This window comes from Peromyscus maniculatus, chromosome 12 (genome assembly GCF_049852395.1).
Source record: "Peromyscus maniculatus bairdii isolate BWxNUB_F1_BW_parent chromosome 12, HU_Pman_BW_mat_3.1, whole genome shotgun sequence".
In the NCBI taxonomy this organism is placed as follows: domain Eukaryota; kingdom Metazoa; phylum Chordata; class Mammalia; order Rodentia; family Cricetidae; genus Peromyscus; species Peromyscus maniculatus.
Window position 1 is genome coordinate 24,855,239 of NC_134863.1, and position 14,743 is coordinate 24,869,981.

At 50.3% G+C, this 14,743-nt stretch overlaps 1 protein-coding gene across 2 annotated transcripts in view; it reads left to right on the forward strand.

The window, feature by feature from the left end:
- The window catches only part of Slc12a8 (solute carrier family 12 member 8), a 157,082-nt gene that overhangs the window by 10,875 nt on the left and 131,464 nt on the right, over positions 1–14,743 (forward strand). For both annotated transcript variants that reach the window (XM_015993289.3, XM_076548798.1), the window contains exon 3: positions 10,538–10,684. In XM_015993289.3, coding sequence (XP_015848775.3) covers positions 10,538–10,684 — 147 coding nt within the window. The remainder of the gene's footprint in view (positions 1–10,537; positions 10,685–14,743) is intronic.

A 14,743-nucleotide genomic window follows, 5' to 3' on the forward strand; every position in this document is an offset into this window, starting at 1 on the left:
ATAAGAAACACAGAAACAATGTAAAAGAGAAAGCCAAGAGGTCAGAGCTCAGAGCTAAAATCTCACCCTTCCACCTTCGGTGTCCCAGCTTCCCGAAAGAGAGCTATTTCCCTGTGTGTAAGTCGTTTCATAGTCATTCTGCCTTCTCATTGGTTGTAAACCCAAACACGTGACTGCCTCATCACTGTCTGTAAGTACAGCCCCCTAGGTCTTAAAGGCATATGTCTCCAATGCTGGCTGTATCCCTGAACACACAGAGATCTATGGGATTAAAGGCGTGCGCCACCACTGCCACACTCTGTCTATGGCTCTAATAGCTCTGAACCCCGGACAACTTTATTTATTAACATACAATCAAAATCACATTTCAGTACAATTAGAATACCACCACAGAGTCTCATAACCAATAAACCAGTTGTGAGAGCTGCCCCGAGACCCACAGCTTTGGCCCTGTGGAGAGCTGGCCGTCTGTGGGTCCTGTGACTGGCTGTCACTGCTTCTCGGCTGCAGATGGTAGTTTTCTAATTCCATGAATTCCTCCCCCCACACCTTAGTTTGTTTTTCAATGTAAAAAAGGGCTGTCTAAACCCAGCATAGCACTCTGGAGGCTGAGGCAGGAGGATTACATGTTCAAGGCCAGCCTCGGTTACATAATAAGACTGGGTCTGACGAAAGGGTGGAGGTGGGGGTCTTGTTTATTTCAGTTTGTTTATTTGTTTCTATCTGCATGGACTTAAACTTCTTCATTTTTTAATTTGTAATTTTTTATTTTTTTATGCACATGTGGTGTGTGTGTGTGTGTGTGTGTGTGTGTGTGTGTACCGTGTGTGTACCAAGTGTGTACCAGGTGTGTACAGTGCCTGCAGAGGCCGGAAGAGGGTTCGAGTCTCCTGGAACTACAGTTACAAGCACTGGTGATGTGCCTCTTGAGGATGCTGGGAACTGAACATTGGTCCTCTGCGGATGAAGCAAGGCTCTCAACTGTTCAGCATCTTTCCAGCCTTCAGATTTCTTTCATCTTTTCATATGTGTTCATGTTTCTGTGTGAATGTGGGGATGTGCATGCCATGGTTCACATGTGAAGGTCAGAGAACAACCTTGTGAGTCTCTCCTTGCCTTCCATGTTGCTTGAGACGGGGTCACTTTATTGTGCACCACTGTAAACGCCAGGTTAGTAGCCCTTGACTTTTTCAGAATTCTCCTGTCTCTGCCTCCCATGGGGAGCTCACTGCAGCAGCAATGAGATCACCAGCTTTGCATCAGTTCTGTGGGCTTGAACTCAGATCCTCACACTTGCATGGCAAGTATTTCACCTCCTGAGCTCTCTCCCTAGCCCTGGATCCAAAATTGTATTCTACTGCTATTATTCTATGGAGTTACTATTATTTTTCATTTATTTGGTAATCACTGTGCCACATATGGCTAGTGAGAATCCTTCAAATCTGACTCCTGTGTTTTATTAACATTTCCTTGTCTCCCTCCCTCCCTCCCTCCCTCCCTCCCTCCCTCCCTCCCTCCCTCCCTCCCTCCCTTCCTCTTTCTCCTTTTTAAAAAGCAACTCCTTACTTTGATGTAGAATATTTAACTATGCAAAGATGTATTACATTTGTTAATGCTGTGGACTATGACTTTAACTGTGTAAAGATGTGTTACATTTGTTAATGCCGTGGACTATTACTTTAACTGTGTGCTACATTTGTTTATGCTGCATTTGTTTAACAATGTAAAGATGCAGTGCTTTTGTTTCACCTTGCCTGCCTAAGGCACCTCATTGGTCTAATTAAAAGCTGAATGGCCAATAGCTAGGCAGGAGAGGGATAGGCGGGGCTGGCGGGCAGAGAGAATAAATAGGAGGAGAAATCTAGGAACAAGAGAGAAGAAGAGAGAAGAGAATTGGGTGAAAGAGGGGAACACACCCAGGTCCAGAAGTCAGGCATGAGAAGCAGTGAAAGTGAGATGTATAGAAGGAAAGAAAAATAAAAAGCCCCAAGGCAAAAGGTAGATACAGAGAAACAGGTTAATATAAGTTAAAGAACTAGCCAGAAATGAGCCTAAGCAAGCCCGAGCATTCATAACTGATAAGAACTCTCCATGTCATGATTTGGGAGCTGGTTGGTGGCCTCAAAGAAAAAGCCTACTACTTCTGGCACCCAGTGTGGGGCTTGAACCCACAACCCTGAGATTAAGTCTCATGACCTACTGACTGAGCTAGCCAGACATTCATAACTAATAAGAAGTCTCCGTGTCATGATTTGGGAGCTGGTTCATGGCCCCAAAAGAAAAACCCTGGTACATTACTTTCTGGTAGGAGCCACTGTACATTCTTCCTATAATTGTTTTCCCTGAACTTGCATTGGCAACTTCTTTAAAGAGCCCTGGTTCCTTAAGAACAGTATCCAGAAGTGAAGACCTGAGTTCTAGGCATGCCCTTTGCCATAGGAATGTCTTTGATTGTAGATCCTTTAGAGGGAGAGAAGGAGGATGGGTTTGTACGCATCACATCAATACTTACCTTTCTCCATATATATACACACATATACATATATATTAAAAAACATAAATTCAAACTGTTAGCTCTAGTTCCATTTTCTCACAGAATGCATTCTCTTTTTTTTCCTTAGTTGGAACCTGAGGTGGTCATTTATTTATTTGTGAGAGCCCGTTTTCGGGTTCCTCATGGCTTTACCCAGCAGGTCCACATAGAGGATGATTAGGACCACGGGCCTGAGTGCAGGTGTCTGAGATGGTCTGCACTTGGCTGTGCTGGGGGAGGAGGTCTTTTGCTCCACCCCTTGGTGTCTCTATAAAAACCCTGGGGCAGAGACAGTCGGGACCCGTTGGAAAAGGGTCCAGGCCCTCTCTAGGCTATCCTTTTTTTCTTTTATCTCTGCAAGATTCTCCGCAATAAACCCTTCTATCTAATATTTCCTGCTGCTCACACTCAAGAAAGCTCTGGGGAACTGTGAGGTTGGTGGGTAGACACCCCACATTTATCTATCTATCTATCTATCTATAGTGTGTAAATGTGTGGGTGTGCATGTGTGGATGTGTACAGTGTGAATGTGGAGGTCAGAGGACAACCCCCATGGGAATCAGGTATCTCTTTCTTCCTTGTGGGTTCCAGGGATCAAATTCAGGTCATTGACTTGGGCACCATGTTTCCTTATCTAGTGAACCATTAGCCCTGAGATGCTTAATTTTGACTATCAATTTGATTGCATTGAGAATTGATTAGTAAATTGATTAGGCATTTCCTGAGACAGATCACGAGTATTCTCAACTAGTCAATTGATTAATTTTCTGATAGATCCATAATATGGCCATGTTGAGAGGTTGTAAAAGGTAGAAGGTAGGGCCTGTGAGGAATTAGTTCAGTGGGGGTGTGTCCTTGGACTGCATCTCCTGCTCTGGCCTCTTCCTGTATTTCCTTTTTCACACTGGTCAGCCATGATGTGGGCAGCTGCCTTCCACTACACACGCTGGCTGCTGTGAAGCTCTGTTCGAGCACATGGGCCCAGCAAACATGGGCTGAAACCACGTGATAAAATAAATCCCTCCTCCCTTAAGTGGCCTTGGTCGGGCATTTTTGTCCTGAACCAGACCATTGCTCCGTTGGATTCTTGGTCCTCTCCTGCCGAGTGTGCTGTGCATCTGTCATCAGTGAGGTTGAAGAAATCCTTATCGATGTTTAGGCCACCTGTGCTGTATGTCCCCTCTACAAAGCTTTCACAGTGGTCGTCTCAGAGTTAAACTTTGCACATTGCCCATGATACAACTGTGTTGTTGTCTGTACTTGTGGGTACCCTAGGTGGCCTCTGCCCCCTAAATCCTTGGTCACGTAACCCTGGTGCTCAGCTTTCTGTCCCAGTGATCTAGCCCTTGACGCCTGTTCAGCTCCAGGGTCAAGGAATGAAGTATTCCAACCATTCCATTGCATCACGGGTCAGCAGCAGCTTGGGCATATCCTCTGATGGCCAGTTAAATAGTCAAGCCACCGGAAAACGAGCTACAGGTTCCTGTGCATGAGATGTAATCCAGAGAGACCCACTCCGTCTTAGCAGGAGGACTCTGCAAAGGTGTGTCCTGCTTCAAGTCACCCCTGACCTGTCTCTTTTTCATCCCGTTACCAGAAGAGTGATAAGGTGTTCTCTCACAGTTCAGGTGTGTTCATTAAAGCCTGGCAGGTGACTGTGGGAACGAAGGGGTCAAGGACCTGCATTCATGTGTCGCCTTTGGCAGGAGTGTTGCGTCTTACTTAGCTCAGCTTGCTGGTACAGAAGGACAGCACTTCCCTGTTCGTATTGGGAGAGTCTCTTTCACGTACCTCCCTCTCAGAACTGAAAGCCATGGTTATCTCAGCGTTGGGTACAGACCTTTAATGCAGACAGCCAGAATCTGGCTTCTTGACCCAGGGGCTTGGGAACGACTCTGGCAGTGAGCAGTTCCAGGTGTACTCGTCCCAGGGACCAGACTCCCGTTGGCTTCTCAGAGGACTCAGGGTCCTCAGGAGAGTGAGGGGTCCATGTCTAAGCATCCTTTTCTGTGCTCTTTCTGAGGGACTGATGTTACAGTTTAGCTTCAGCTGTTATCTTGACACAGAGTCACCTGGGCACAGGGAACGTCAGCTGAGGAATTGCCTGGATCACATAGGCCTGGGGCTGTGTCTGTAAGGTCTTTTCTCAATTCGGAATTGGTGTCGGAGGGCCCAGCCCACCGTGGGTGGTGCCATCCCTTGGCAGTTGGGTCTGAGCTGTGTAAGAAAGGTAGTGGAGCAAGCCAGGGAAAACAAGCCAGAAAGCAGTGTTCGTTCCGTGACCTCTGCTTCAGTTCCTGCTGGCTTTTCCTCGGTGATGGACTGGAGCGTATAAGCTGAAATGAGCTCTGTCCTCCCCGAGCTGGTTTCGGACGGGGTTATGACAGCAACCCAAAAACAGACTGGGATGACAAACTTGTTCCTCACGCGTTCATCCTGCTCCGCCAGCACATCTGTTTCCCGGGGACCCTGCACCAGGCCCACGTCTCTCTACCACTTCCCGTGGCTCAGTCTGCGTGTCCGTGTGAGCCAGGGAATGAGAGTCTTGGGGTTTCGGAATTGCCAAGGTCAATTACAGTCTATAGTCGTTAGTTGCCAACAACTGGGATCAGAGCACCCCCGACACACCCCCAGGGCTGGCTTAACGTCGGCGCCTCCCATCCTAGCCTCTTTTCTCATCCTTTCTCTCCTCCTCCAGGGAAGTGAGGGGAGCACTGACTTGTGCTCCCCAGTTCCTATTGCAGATGACGGTGGCTCTGCCCCTCACAATACCTGAGCTGGCAGCCGCTGTGCGCGTCTAGTGGTCTGGACCACACCCTCCTAGACAGTAACTGGGACAGGCATGTGAGGAGCATGACATTGCATGTGTGGTGAGGCTGCACTAGGTGCTGGTGCTTCTGTGGGACGTCTGGGAGGCAGTGTCGCTTCCACAGGCTCTGCAGTTAACTGGAGGCTCTGTGGTACCTACTGGCATTTTATGCTAAGCGTCTCCACCCCATTCTCGCTCTTTGCCTGTCTGCCTGCCTCCTCCTCCCCTCCCTTCCTCTCCCCTCCCCTCCTCTCCTCTCTCCCCTTCCCCTTCCTCCTCCTCTTCCCTCTCTTCCTCCCCTCCTCCTTTCTTCCTTCTCCCCTCCTCTCCCCTCCTTCCCTCCTCCTCCCTCCCCTCCCCTCCTCTCCTCTTTTGCAGGGCTTTAAGGGGTCTTTCTCCCTAAGAACACTGGAATTGTAACTGTGGGGGAAGGCTTTGGATAGCCTTTGACCACTTTTTAAAAATGGCGGAAGCCTCCCTCCCAGCATCCTGAAACACGCAACTGTGGCTCCGTCACCAAGCCACTTCAGAGCAGTTCTGCCGCCTTTCTCAAGGTAAAGTGTCCTGAAGTGTGAGTCTGCTGTAGACGTAAAGCGCTCTTCCGGGTGATGGACTGGAGTGTGAGGTCAAGGCTTTCCACAGCCTCCTGAGTGGAAAGATGAGTGAGTAGTCACATAGGCATTCACGGGGTAGACCAGATGGACACAGTTACGCCCAGAGTGTTAGGGCCCAAATTCAGGAAAGAAGAGGACACATCACCTTTAAGTGAGTGTGATGTGGTGTAGAGTACAGGTCCCACCATCCGGGCCTGGGTTGGAGCCCCAGCTGGAAGACTTAAGACAACCAGGCATCTCCTCAGCTCTAGAGAGGACCATCCCACCACCCCCAGGGCTCTGTCCCAGGACTATGGGGATTAAAGCAGCACAGAGCACTGACTTGGAAGCCGACTGTTAACTCTTTCTACTGCTGATGGCTGTCTCTAGGAATAATAGATCTGGAGCAGGCCCTGACAGGAAGCTGGTACATGCAGAGGCAGCGAGTTGGGCTGTGTCCTCAGCTCCGAGACTGGGATCCTAGTTAACAGTGCTGTGTTCACCAGCCCTGTCCCTGGGTGGTTCAAGGACAGTCTCAGGTGGCAGACGCCCCAGTCACTGAGCTTCCTTCCGCACTTGTGGTTTGTGAAAGACAGATGAATTAGTAATGAATAAACAGACGTCAGCGGAGCTGAGAACCGGCAGTCGGGGCTGACCAGAGTCTCACAGGGCCTTCCGCACCACGGCCTAATTAACTCCCCAGTTATTTCTGGGAGCCTCCCTCCCTCCCCCTCCCTCCCTCCCTCTCTCCCTCCGTTTCTCCCTTTCTTTCCCTCTCTCATTCCTTTCCTCCTTTGCACTCTCCCTGCCTCTTCCTTTTCCCCTCTCTCATATATCTTTAAAATTAAATTGTATTATATTAGTGTGTGTGTGTGTGTGTGTGTGTGTGTGTGTGTGTGTAGAGGGAGAGAAGGGGGAGCGCACATGCCATTGCACACACATGGAGATCAGAAGTCAACTTTCAGGAAACAATTTCTCTCCCTGTGGGAACCAGGTAATGAACTCAAGCCATCGGGCTTGTGTAGGAAGCTCTGCTAGCTGCCGGCCCCAGGTTAAAATGTCAGTTAACCTAAAGTGTGCACAGTGTACGCGGTACAGTACACTACTTAAACACCGCCTGGAGTGATCAGAGGGGGTGCTTAGGACTCCCGTGTCCAACACCATCGTTCTTTGTGCTGGAAACCTTAGGCTCCTCCCATTGGGCATCTGTGACAAATCACTGGAGACAATAGTCTGTCAGTTCCTCCTCCCCAATCATGTGCCTGGTGCCCATTATCCAGACTCCTCCACCCCTCCTCCTGTCCTCCCTCCCTCCTCCTGTCCCCCCTCCCTCCTCCTGTCCCCCCTCCCTCCTCCTGTCCTCCCTCCCTCCTCCTGTCCTCCCTCCCTCCTGTCCTCCCTCCCTCCCTCCTCCTGTCCTCCCTCCCTCCTGTCCTCCCTCCCTCCCTCCTCCTGTCCTCCCTCCCTTTCTCCTCCTGTCCTCCCTCCCTCCATCCTCCTGTCCTCCCTCCCTCCCTCCCCTGTCCTTCTTCCCTTGTTCTGGCTGGTTTTGTGTGTCAACATGAACGAGAGTCATCAGAGGAAGGAGCCTCATTTGAGGAAATGCCCCCATGCGATCCAGCTGTAAGGCATTTTCCCAATTAGTGATCAATGCCAGAGGGATCAGCTGATCGTGGGTGGAGCTATCCCTTGGCTTTGGTCCATAGTTCTTTTTTTTTTTTTTTTTAGATTTATTTATTTATTATGTATACAGTGGTCTGCATGCATGTGTCCTTGCAGGCCAGAAGAGGGCACCAGATCTCATTACAGATGGTTGTGAGCCACCATGTGGTTGCTGAGAATTGAACTCAGGTCCTCTGGAAGAGCAGTCAATGCTCTTAACCACTGAGCCACCTCTCCAGCCCGGTCCTTAATTCTTTAAGAAAGCAGGCGGAAGCAGCCAGTAACCAGTACCCCTCCACCGCCATCAGCTCCTGCCTCCAGGTTCCTGCCCTGCTTGAGTTCCTGTCCTGACTTCCTTCAATGAACAGCAGTATGGAAGTGTAAGCCAAATAAACCCTTTTCTCCCCAACTTGCTTTTTGGTCACAGGTTTCCTCACAGCAATAGAACCCTAACTAAGGACATCCCTCAGTCCCTCCGCTGTCCTTCCCCGCCTCTAGTGAGCAGGACTCACTGGGAGGCCCTTCCGTGGTCTGTTAGTGTGGGGTAGGGAGAAGGAACTTTTGGGCTCTTTTGTTTAAGCAGTGTGGTTGTCTAGCGTTGACTGAGGTCACAGGTGTGTCCTTGTTCTCAGCCATCACAAAGTCAGGCCCTTTTGGCTCCGGATCTTAGGTTTTCTCCTGTTTCTTGCTTTTTTCTGCCTTCTCTTTGGTTTGTAGATAATGTAACTAGGGTTTTTAGGGCCAAAGTTTAGGTTTCAGCAGCATAAGTCTTGGCTGCCCATCCCTGACGTACAGCTAAAGAAGCAATGTTGAATAGCAGAGATTTAGTCAGTTGCCTACCTTTGAGAGACAAGGGATCCAGGGACTCCAAGTCCGTCTTTGGGAATACTGACGTGAGTCTTGTGTTTAAACAGAGAAAGATTTGGGGCAGAGGGAGCAAGAAGTATGCCTAAATAAGCAGTCCTGGTCAGGGAGTGGCCTGCCTCTGCAGGGTGGTCTAAAGAAGTCTTCGTTGCTGTCACTGGTTGGACAGTCTGGCCCTAGAAGATGATCACTTCTGCTGTAGGGTGTATCCTCACCACTATGGAGAGTCACCTTCATCTGGTCCCCTACGAGGGACTGTTGTTGCTGGGATTCAAGGTGACTGGAGATTTAGGACAGTAAGTTACTTCTGTGCCTTCAGCCTTGAAAGAGTGTGGGTTAGGCTAGACAGACATGCCTTGAGTGATTAACATGCCTGTGTGGTGAGCGGGTGAGCCTCAGTAAGGAAGCCAGCCACAAGGTGAAGGCGGAAATACCAGGCACTCTTACCTTCTGGGCCCAAGTGAGGAGTCAACGCAGTTGGTCAGAAGCAGCTTTTAAATGCCCGCTCCAGGCCCATGTGCTCACCGGCTGCACACACGGTTGAGACCCTCCTCTCTCCTGTCCTGCCAAGGATCCTTAAGCTTTGCGGCATGGTTTTAGGGGACAGGGGACTCTGCAGATGCCCAAATGTAAATTAATGACTCAGCCTGTGCAAGAGCATTTCCCAAGATGAGTGGCTGCTGATTTTGTGTATGTTTTAGTATCCCATAGCTTTCAGTCATTTTAGTAAAGGGCTTCCATTTGAGGGTTTGTCTTAGTTAGGTTTCTATTGCTGTGATAAAACACCGTGACCAAAAGAATTTGGGGGAGAAACGGTTTATTTTACAGTTCCACATTACTGTCTGTCACAGAGGGGATTCGGGGCAGGAACTGCTGCAGAGGTCACCGAGGAATGCAGCTTACTGACTTGCTCCTAATGGCTTGCTCAGCTTGGTTTCTTAGAGCACCCTAGACCACCTGCCCACAGGGGGCTGGACCCTCCCCTGTCAATCCTCACTCAAGAAAATACTCCAAAGGCTTGCTTCGGGCTAACCCGGTGGGGGATTTCCTCAACTGAGGCTCCTCCATCTGTGTCAAAATGACACAGAAACCAGCTAGCATGGGGTTTAGACATGCTTTTGTTACTTTTGCATTGGAAAAAGTGGCCAGAGAACCCACAGAACCACTGGTCTATCTCTGGTTCTAAGCTAGGCAGGCAAAGCATCCTTTTGGACCCCAGGATCTTGGAAAGAAAGGAGGCATGGGAAGCACCATGTCAGTGTTCAGGCAGAGAAACCAATCACTCAGGTCTTTTGAACAGAAGAGCCTGGTGACAGAAAGGGCTGACGGAGTGAGTGACAAGTGCCCTTCATCAGCAGGATGACGTCATCAGCAGGCGCCTTTGCTAGAAGCTGCCCTCACTCCTGGGGCTGGAAGATGGAAGGGGGTGCAAACTGCTGGGAGCCAGAGATGCTGTCTTAGCTGGTCGGGCCCCAACCCACCAATCCAAACCTGCTATTGCTCCTGAAGACCTACCCCCAGTCACGTGGTCTCACCTGCAAAGAGGCTGGGTGTTTGTTGAACTAACTACACATGGATGCAACAACCCTGCCACTAAGAGGGAATAGAGATCTCTTTATAGAGTCATTCCCTACCCACAGATGCAGACACACACACACACAGACAGGCACACACACACACACACACACACACACACACACACACACACACACAGAGGCACACACACACCTGAGACAGAGTCTCCCACTGAAACACTCAAAGCCTGTTCTGGCTAGGCTGGCTAGCTAATGAGTTCCTGGCATCTCCCTGTGTCTGCCCCACAATGCTGGGGTTTCAGCATGTGTAGCCACATACAGCTTTTCATATGAGCACTGGAGATTTGAACTCAGGTCCTACTGCTCGCATAACAAATACCCACTGACCCATCTTCCCAGTCCCGGGGTGGCAGTTTGCTTTTTTTTTTTTTTTTAAGGTCAGTGTCCTCCCCTTTCCTGTTCCCCTTCAGTTTTCTCCCCTCCCCCGGCGCCCCCAGTCCTTCTCTTGGCTGCTCGCCTGACGTCATGATCTTCTTTGCAGGGCATCCTAGCCCAGCCCCAGCCTTGGTGGAAGATCCAGTTGTTCATGTGGGAACCAGTGCTGTTTGGGACCTGGGATGGTGTGTTCACATCCTGCATGATCAACATTTTCGGGGTTGTCCTGTTCCTGAGGACCGGCTGGCTGGTGGTGAGTAAAGAGCTGGTGACCTTGGAACTTCCGGTGGGCCTGTGACGTGGAAAAGCATCTTGGACCCCACAACTTAGGGAACAGAGTCCCGAAGCACAGATTCTCCTGAAGGGAGAAGCAGGAAGCACACAGTCCAAGGCTGGCAGTGCTTTTCGAGTCCCTGGAGCCTGGCCCTCAGAGGCTCCCCAGTGAGAGCCTCAGCATGGACCTGACTCTATGGAGTCAGGGCTCATTGTAGGTGGGAATAGAGATAGGGCAAGGATCAGAGAGATGGTGGTTTTTACTCTGGTTTGTGACCCTTCTGGGCTTCCCAGCGTTTGTCACATCACCTTGTGCCCCGCTGAAATACCAGCTCCCATGACATGTTCCTCTCATACTGCTCCTGGCCTTGTTTGTAGAGCCGCTGGGTTGGAGGTACAAGCGCCTACCTCTCAGGATTTATTACCCAGGACAGACCCTCTTGTACCAGAACCTGATGGGCAGTTCATCCTCAGCACAGGGCACAAAGGACCTCTCCTTATGCCTTGGGCAAAAATATCCCAGAGCTTCCCTTGCAGATGTGCGCCCGGAGCTGGGTTCCCAGACCTCTCACACCTCGTCTTCTCACACAGGGGACTTCAATGGGCCGAACAGGCTGCCCAGAACCAAAGACCACCCAGTTAAAAATTACACCCCTAGTGTGTAATGCCTAGTGTGTGCAGACAGTAGTGCTGCCAGTGGGATCGTGAAACACAAGCCTTTGCTCCTCTGGTGGTGCAGACTCACACTAGGAGAGATCTCCGGAGCACTAAGGCCCCAGGAGGGCAGCCCTGCAGTGGATGTAAGGTGCCTGGGAAAGCTGCCTGGAGGAGGGGTTGCAGGAGGCTTGAAGGCTGGATTGGGTTGGAGAGAGTGTTCAGGGAGACTATTGTCTGCAAGTGCTCACCAGAGAATTAGCCAATGGGAGACACACACCCCTGAGGGAAGACCTGAGTCAAGACAAGACACTAGGAGGCATTTCTGTTGAAGTCTAGAGGCAGAAGGCCTCCTTGGGAAGCCTCGGCTTAAATCTCTTTGTTGTTGTTTTTTCTGAAGTTATCAGTGTCAGGAAGGAAGACAGCTCTACATTCTTTAGCCATCTCTGTTTGTTTATTTGATATTTAAGAAATGGGTATCTAGCCGGGCGGTGGTGGCGCACGCCTTTAATCCCAGCACTCGGGAGGCAGAGCCAGGCGGATCTCTGTGAGTTCGAGGCCAGCCTGGGCTACCAAGTGAGTCCCAGGAAAGGCGCAAAGCTACACAGAGAAACCCTGTCTCGAAAAACCAAAAAAAAAAAAAAAAAAAAAAGGCTATCTAAAATGAGCTCCACCCCCAAAGTGAAGGTGTAAGTCGTATTCACTGTTTATCGTTGGGTAACGAGTTGCCCCATCATCATCAGCGTACGGCAGCACTGTGTATTCTGTGGTTCTGAGGAACACGTACTCCAGGCCCCTGTGAGGGGTGCTGTCGGTCAGGCACATGTGAAGTCTCTACTGGATCACCCACTACCATTGGGCAGGCTTTGGCCACATCACTGGTCTCCTTGTGGGGTTGTCTCTTTCCGAGGCTGCAGACTCCCACCAAGACCACAGACAGAGCAGGAGAAAACTCCTGCCTGCAATGGCGGCCAGCATCTCTTCAATGTCCTAGCCTCGGAAATGATGTGCCATCCCTTCTGTGGGACCCGGAAAGCAGGTCCACACAGGACAGAGGCCACACAAGGACGGGAACACCAGAGGCAGGGGTCACAGGCCATCTTTGAGCTTGTCTGTCCTTTTGTCCTGAAATAAACTCTACCTTTCAGCTCTGCTATTGGTATCGTATTTTTGATCATGAAAAGAAAAGATAAATGTGAAATGCCAAAAAAACGAGACAGAGCATCCAGGGAACTGCATGAAATTGAAATAGATATAATGCCAAAAGCATTTCTTAAATAGAAAAACATTAGCTCTAAAACAACTTGGAGACATAGTTTATAAACTGTTATAGTGACAGGTCTGTTCTGAAGACCCAAGGTTGGTCTTGGAGCGGGGTATTTATATTCCCATGCAGACAGGTTTCAAGGATGAACAAAAGAAGAAAATGGTTCTGTAGGATTTCATTGAAAGTGTAATATTAGCAAAGTCAATAGTGCAAACACTCCCATGTCACGCCCCTGGACACCGGTGTCCTGGGGAGCTGGGGCTGTGCCATGAGTGGAGGAGGGAGCCACACAGGCACTTTGGTTCCTGGCAGCCCTTCTCCACCCTCGGTCTCGCCACTACTGGCTAGTAACTGCCACCACACCCAGGAGTTCAGCAGCGGCGGCCTTTGCCATCTGGCAGTAGCTGGGCTTTGCACACGTGGCTGTTGGCATTCTCTTTCTGAAGGAAGCTCACGGCCGCCCTTATGCACCAGACTAGGCCGTGGGGACATTCAGAGGGTGTGGTATTCATAAGCTGTGTAACAATAATTAATAACAATCGTGTAACATTTTATAGCAAAATAAGATATAGCAAGTAAGGCTTATCAAGCCCTTATGTGGCAGGCGGCAGGCAACGCGAAGTAAATATGTTTGATTCTCTAAACTTTAAGATTTCCTGACTGCTATGAAGCAGATATCGTCTGTTTTAGGAGGAGACAACCCGGGGCTGTGGAGTAGCAGAAGGGATAGTTGAGGAATCCCTTCCGGTCTGCTCACACTGCACACAGTTGGCATGCAGCGCTCAGCAATCTGTAGACAGATGTCCCCTAAGGGACCCTCCCCTGGCTTGGGTCTCCACACTGGGTTTTGTGTGACTGGTAGTGACTAATGCTGCATCGGTCAGGCTGTTTGTTCTGCTCTGGTGCAGCCCTGAGCCTCCTGTGGAGTTTTTGTTTTCTTTCTCTGTTGGTTTTTCCCTGCTGGGCTTGAACCCAGGCTTCCTAATGGGCAAGCGCTCTGTCAGAGAGCTACATCTTCGGCCCTGCGTTTCATTTCTGCTCTGGTTTATTCCCTGAAGGAGCTGGACATAGCTAATGAAGATACCTGTAATACTTTAAAGAATAAACAAAACTGTGAGAGGGAGGGAGTCCTTGAAGGGCCTGTGCTTGTCGTCTGAGCTGTCCCCGTTGGCCGGGTCTCACTGGCGGGGTCACTCCAAAGCCAGGTGAACAGTGTGTCTCTGGGAGTGCCTGTCCCAGTGGCCTCAGAGGGGACAGTGGACAGAGGGCCCTGCTTCTAGGCCTACTGTGTGGCAGGATGATAGGGGCGGGGGACATGTTACTAGAAAGAGAAAAGCAGAATTGGCCCATGTGAGATCCACAGTTAAGAGAGTTAGAGCGCAAATATCCTCCTGAGTGTCTACGAAACCCCACTGATTAGCGAGGACAGGGTAGCAAAATGCTGGGGCTCAGGAGAGGAAGGACCCTGCCTCCCTGCCGTCTTCCTTTCCATCCCAGACCAGCCATGCAGCCTGAGCACCCCTCAATTGCAGGGCACCCCTCCAGCTCATTTTAAGGCCCCTCTGCCCTCCCTTCATTCTCTCTCCATCACTCAGTACACCTTCCAGGGGTCTCCATTGCCTATGGTCTCACAAAGCATGCAGTCCCGCAAAGGGCTTGCACTGTGCCCTCCTCCTGATTTTCACACTGAGATGTGTCTCTGTGTGTGTACGTGTCAACATGCATGTCCAGGCATGTGGGCTTATATGCTCAGCAAGCGTTTAGTGAGCACCTAGTGTGTGGCGGTGCGAAGCCCGGCGGGCATGAAGGGGGGTGGAAATGTGTCCTGTTCTCACGTGGGACATGGGCAGAGAGACTAGAGACTGTGATAAGTAAGCACCGTGATAGAAAGCACTAAGCTGTGAGTACTGGAGGGCTCAGGGGAGGGATGCTTACGACAGCTACTGGTGGAAGAAGTCCTGGATACTGAGTCTTTAAGGCTGCTTTGGGGCTAACCTGGCAGGCAGAGGGACTAGTGTGGGTAAGAGGATGGCAGGGGGAGAGCATATCCTATCCCGAGAGGTCAAGGTCACCTGCACGGTAGATTTGCAGGCTCCTGGTGAATCTCTCCTTTTTAGT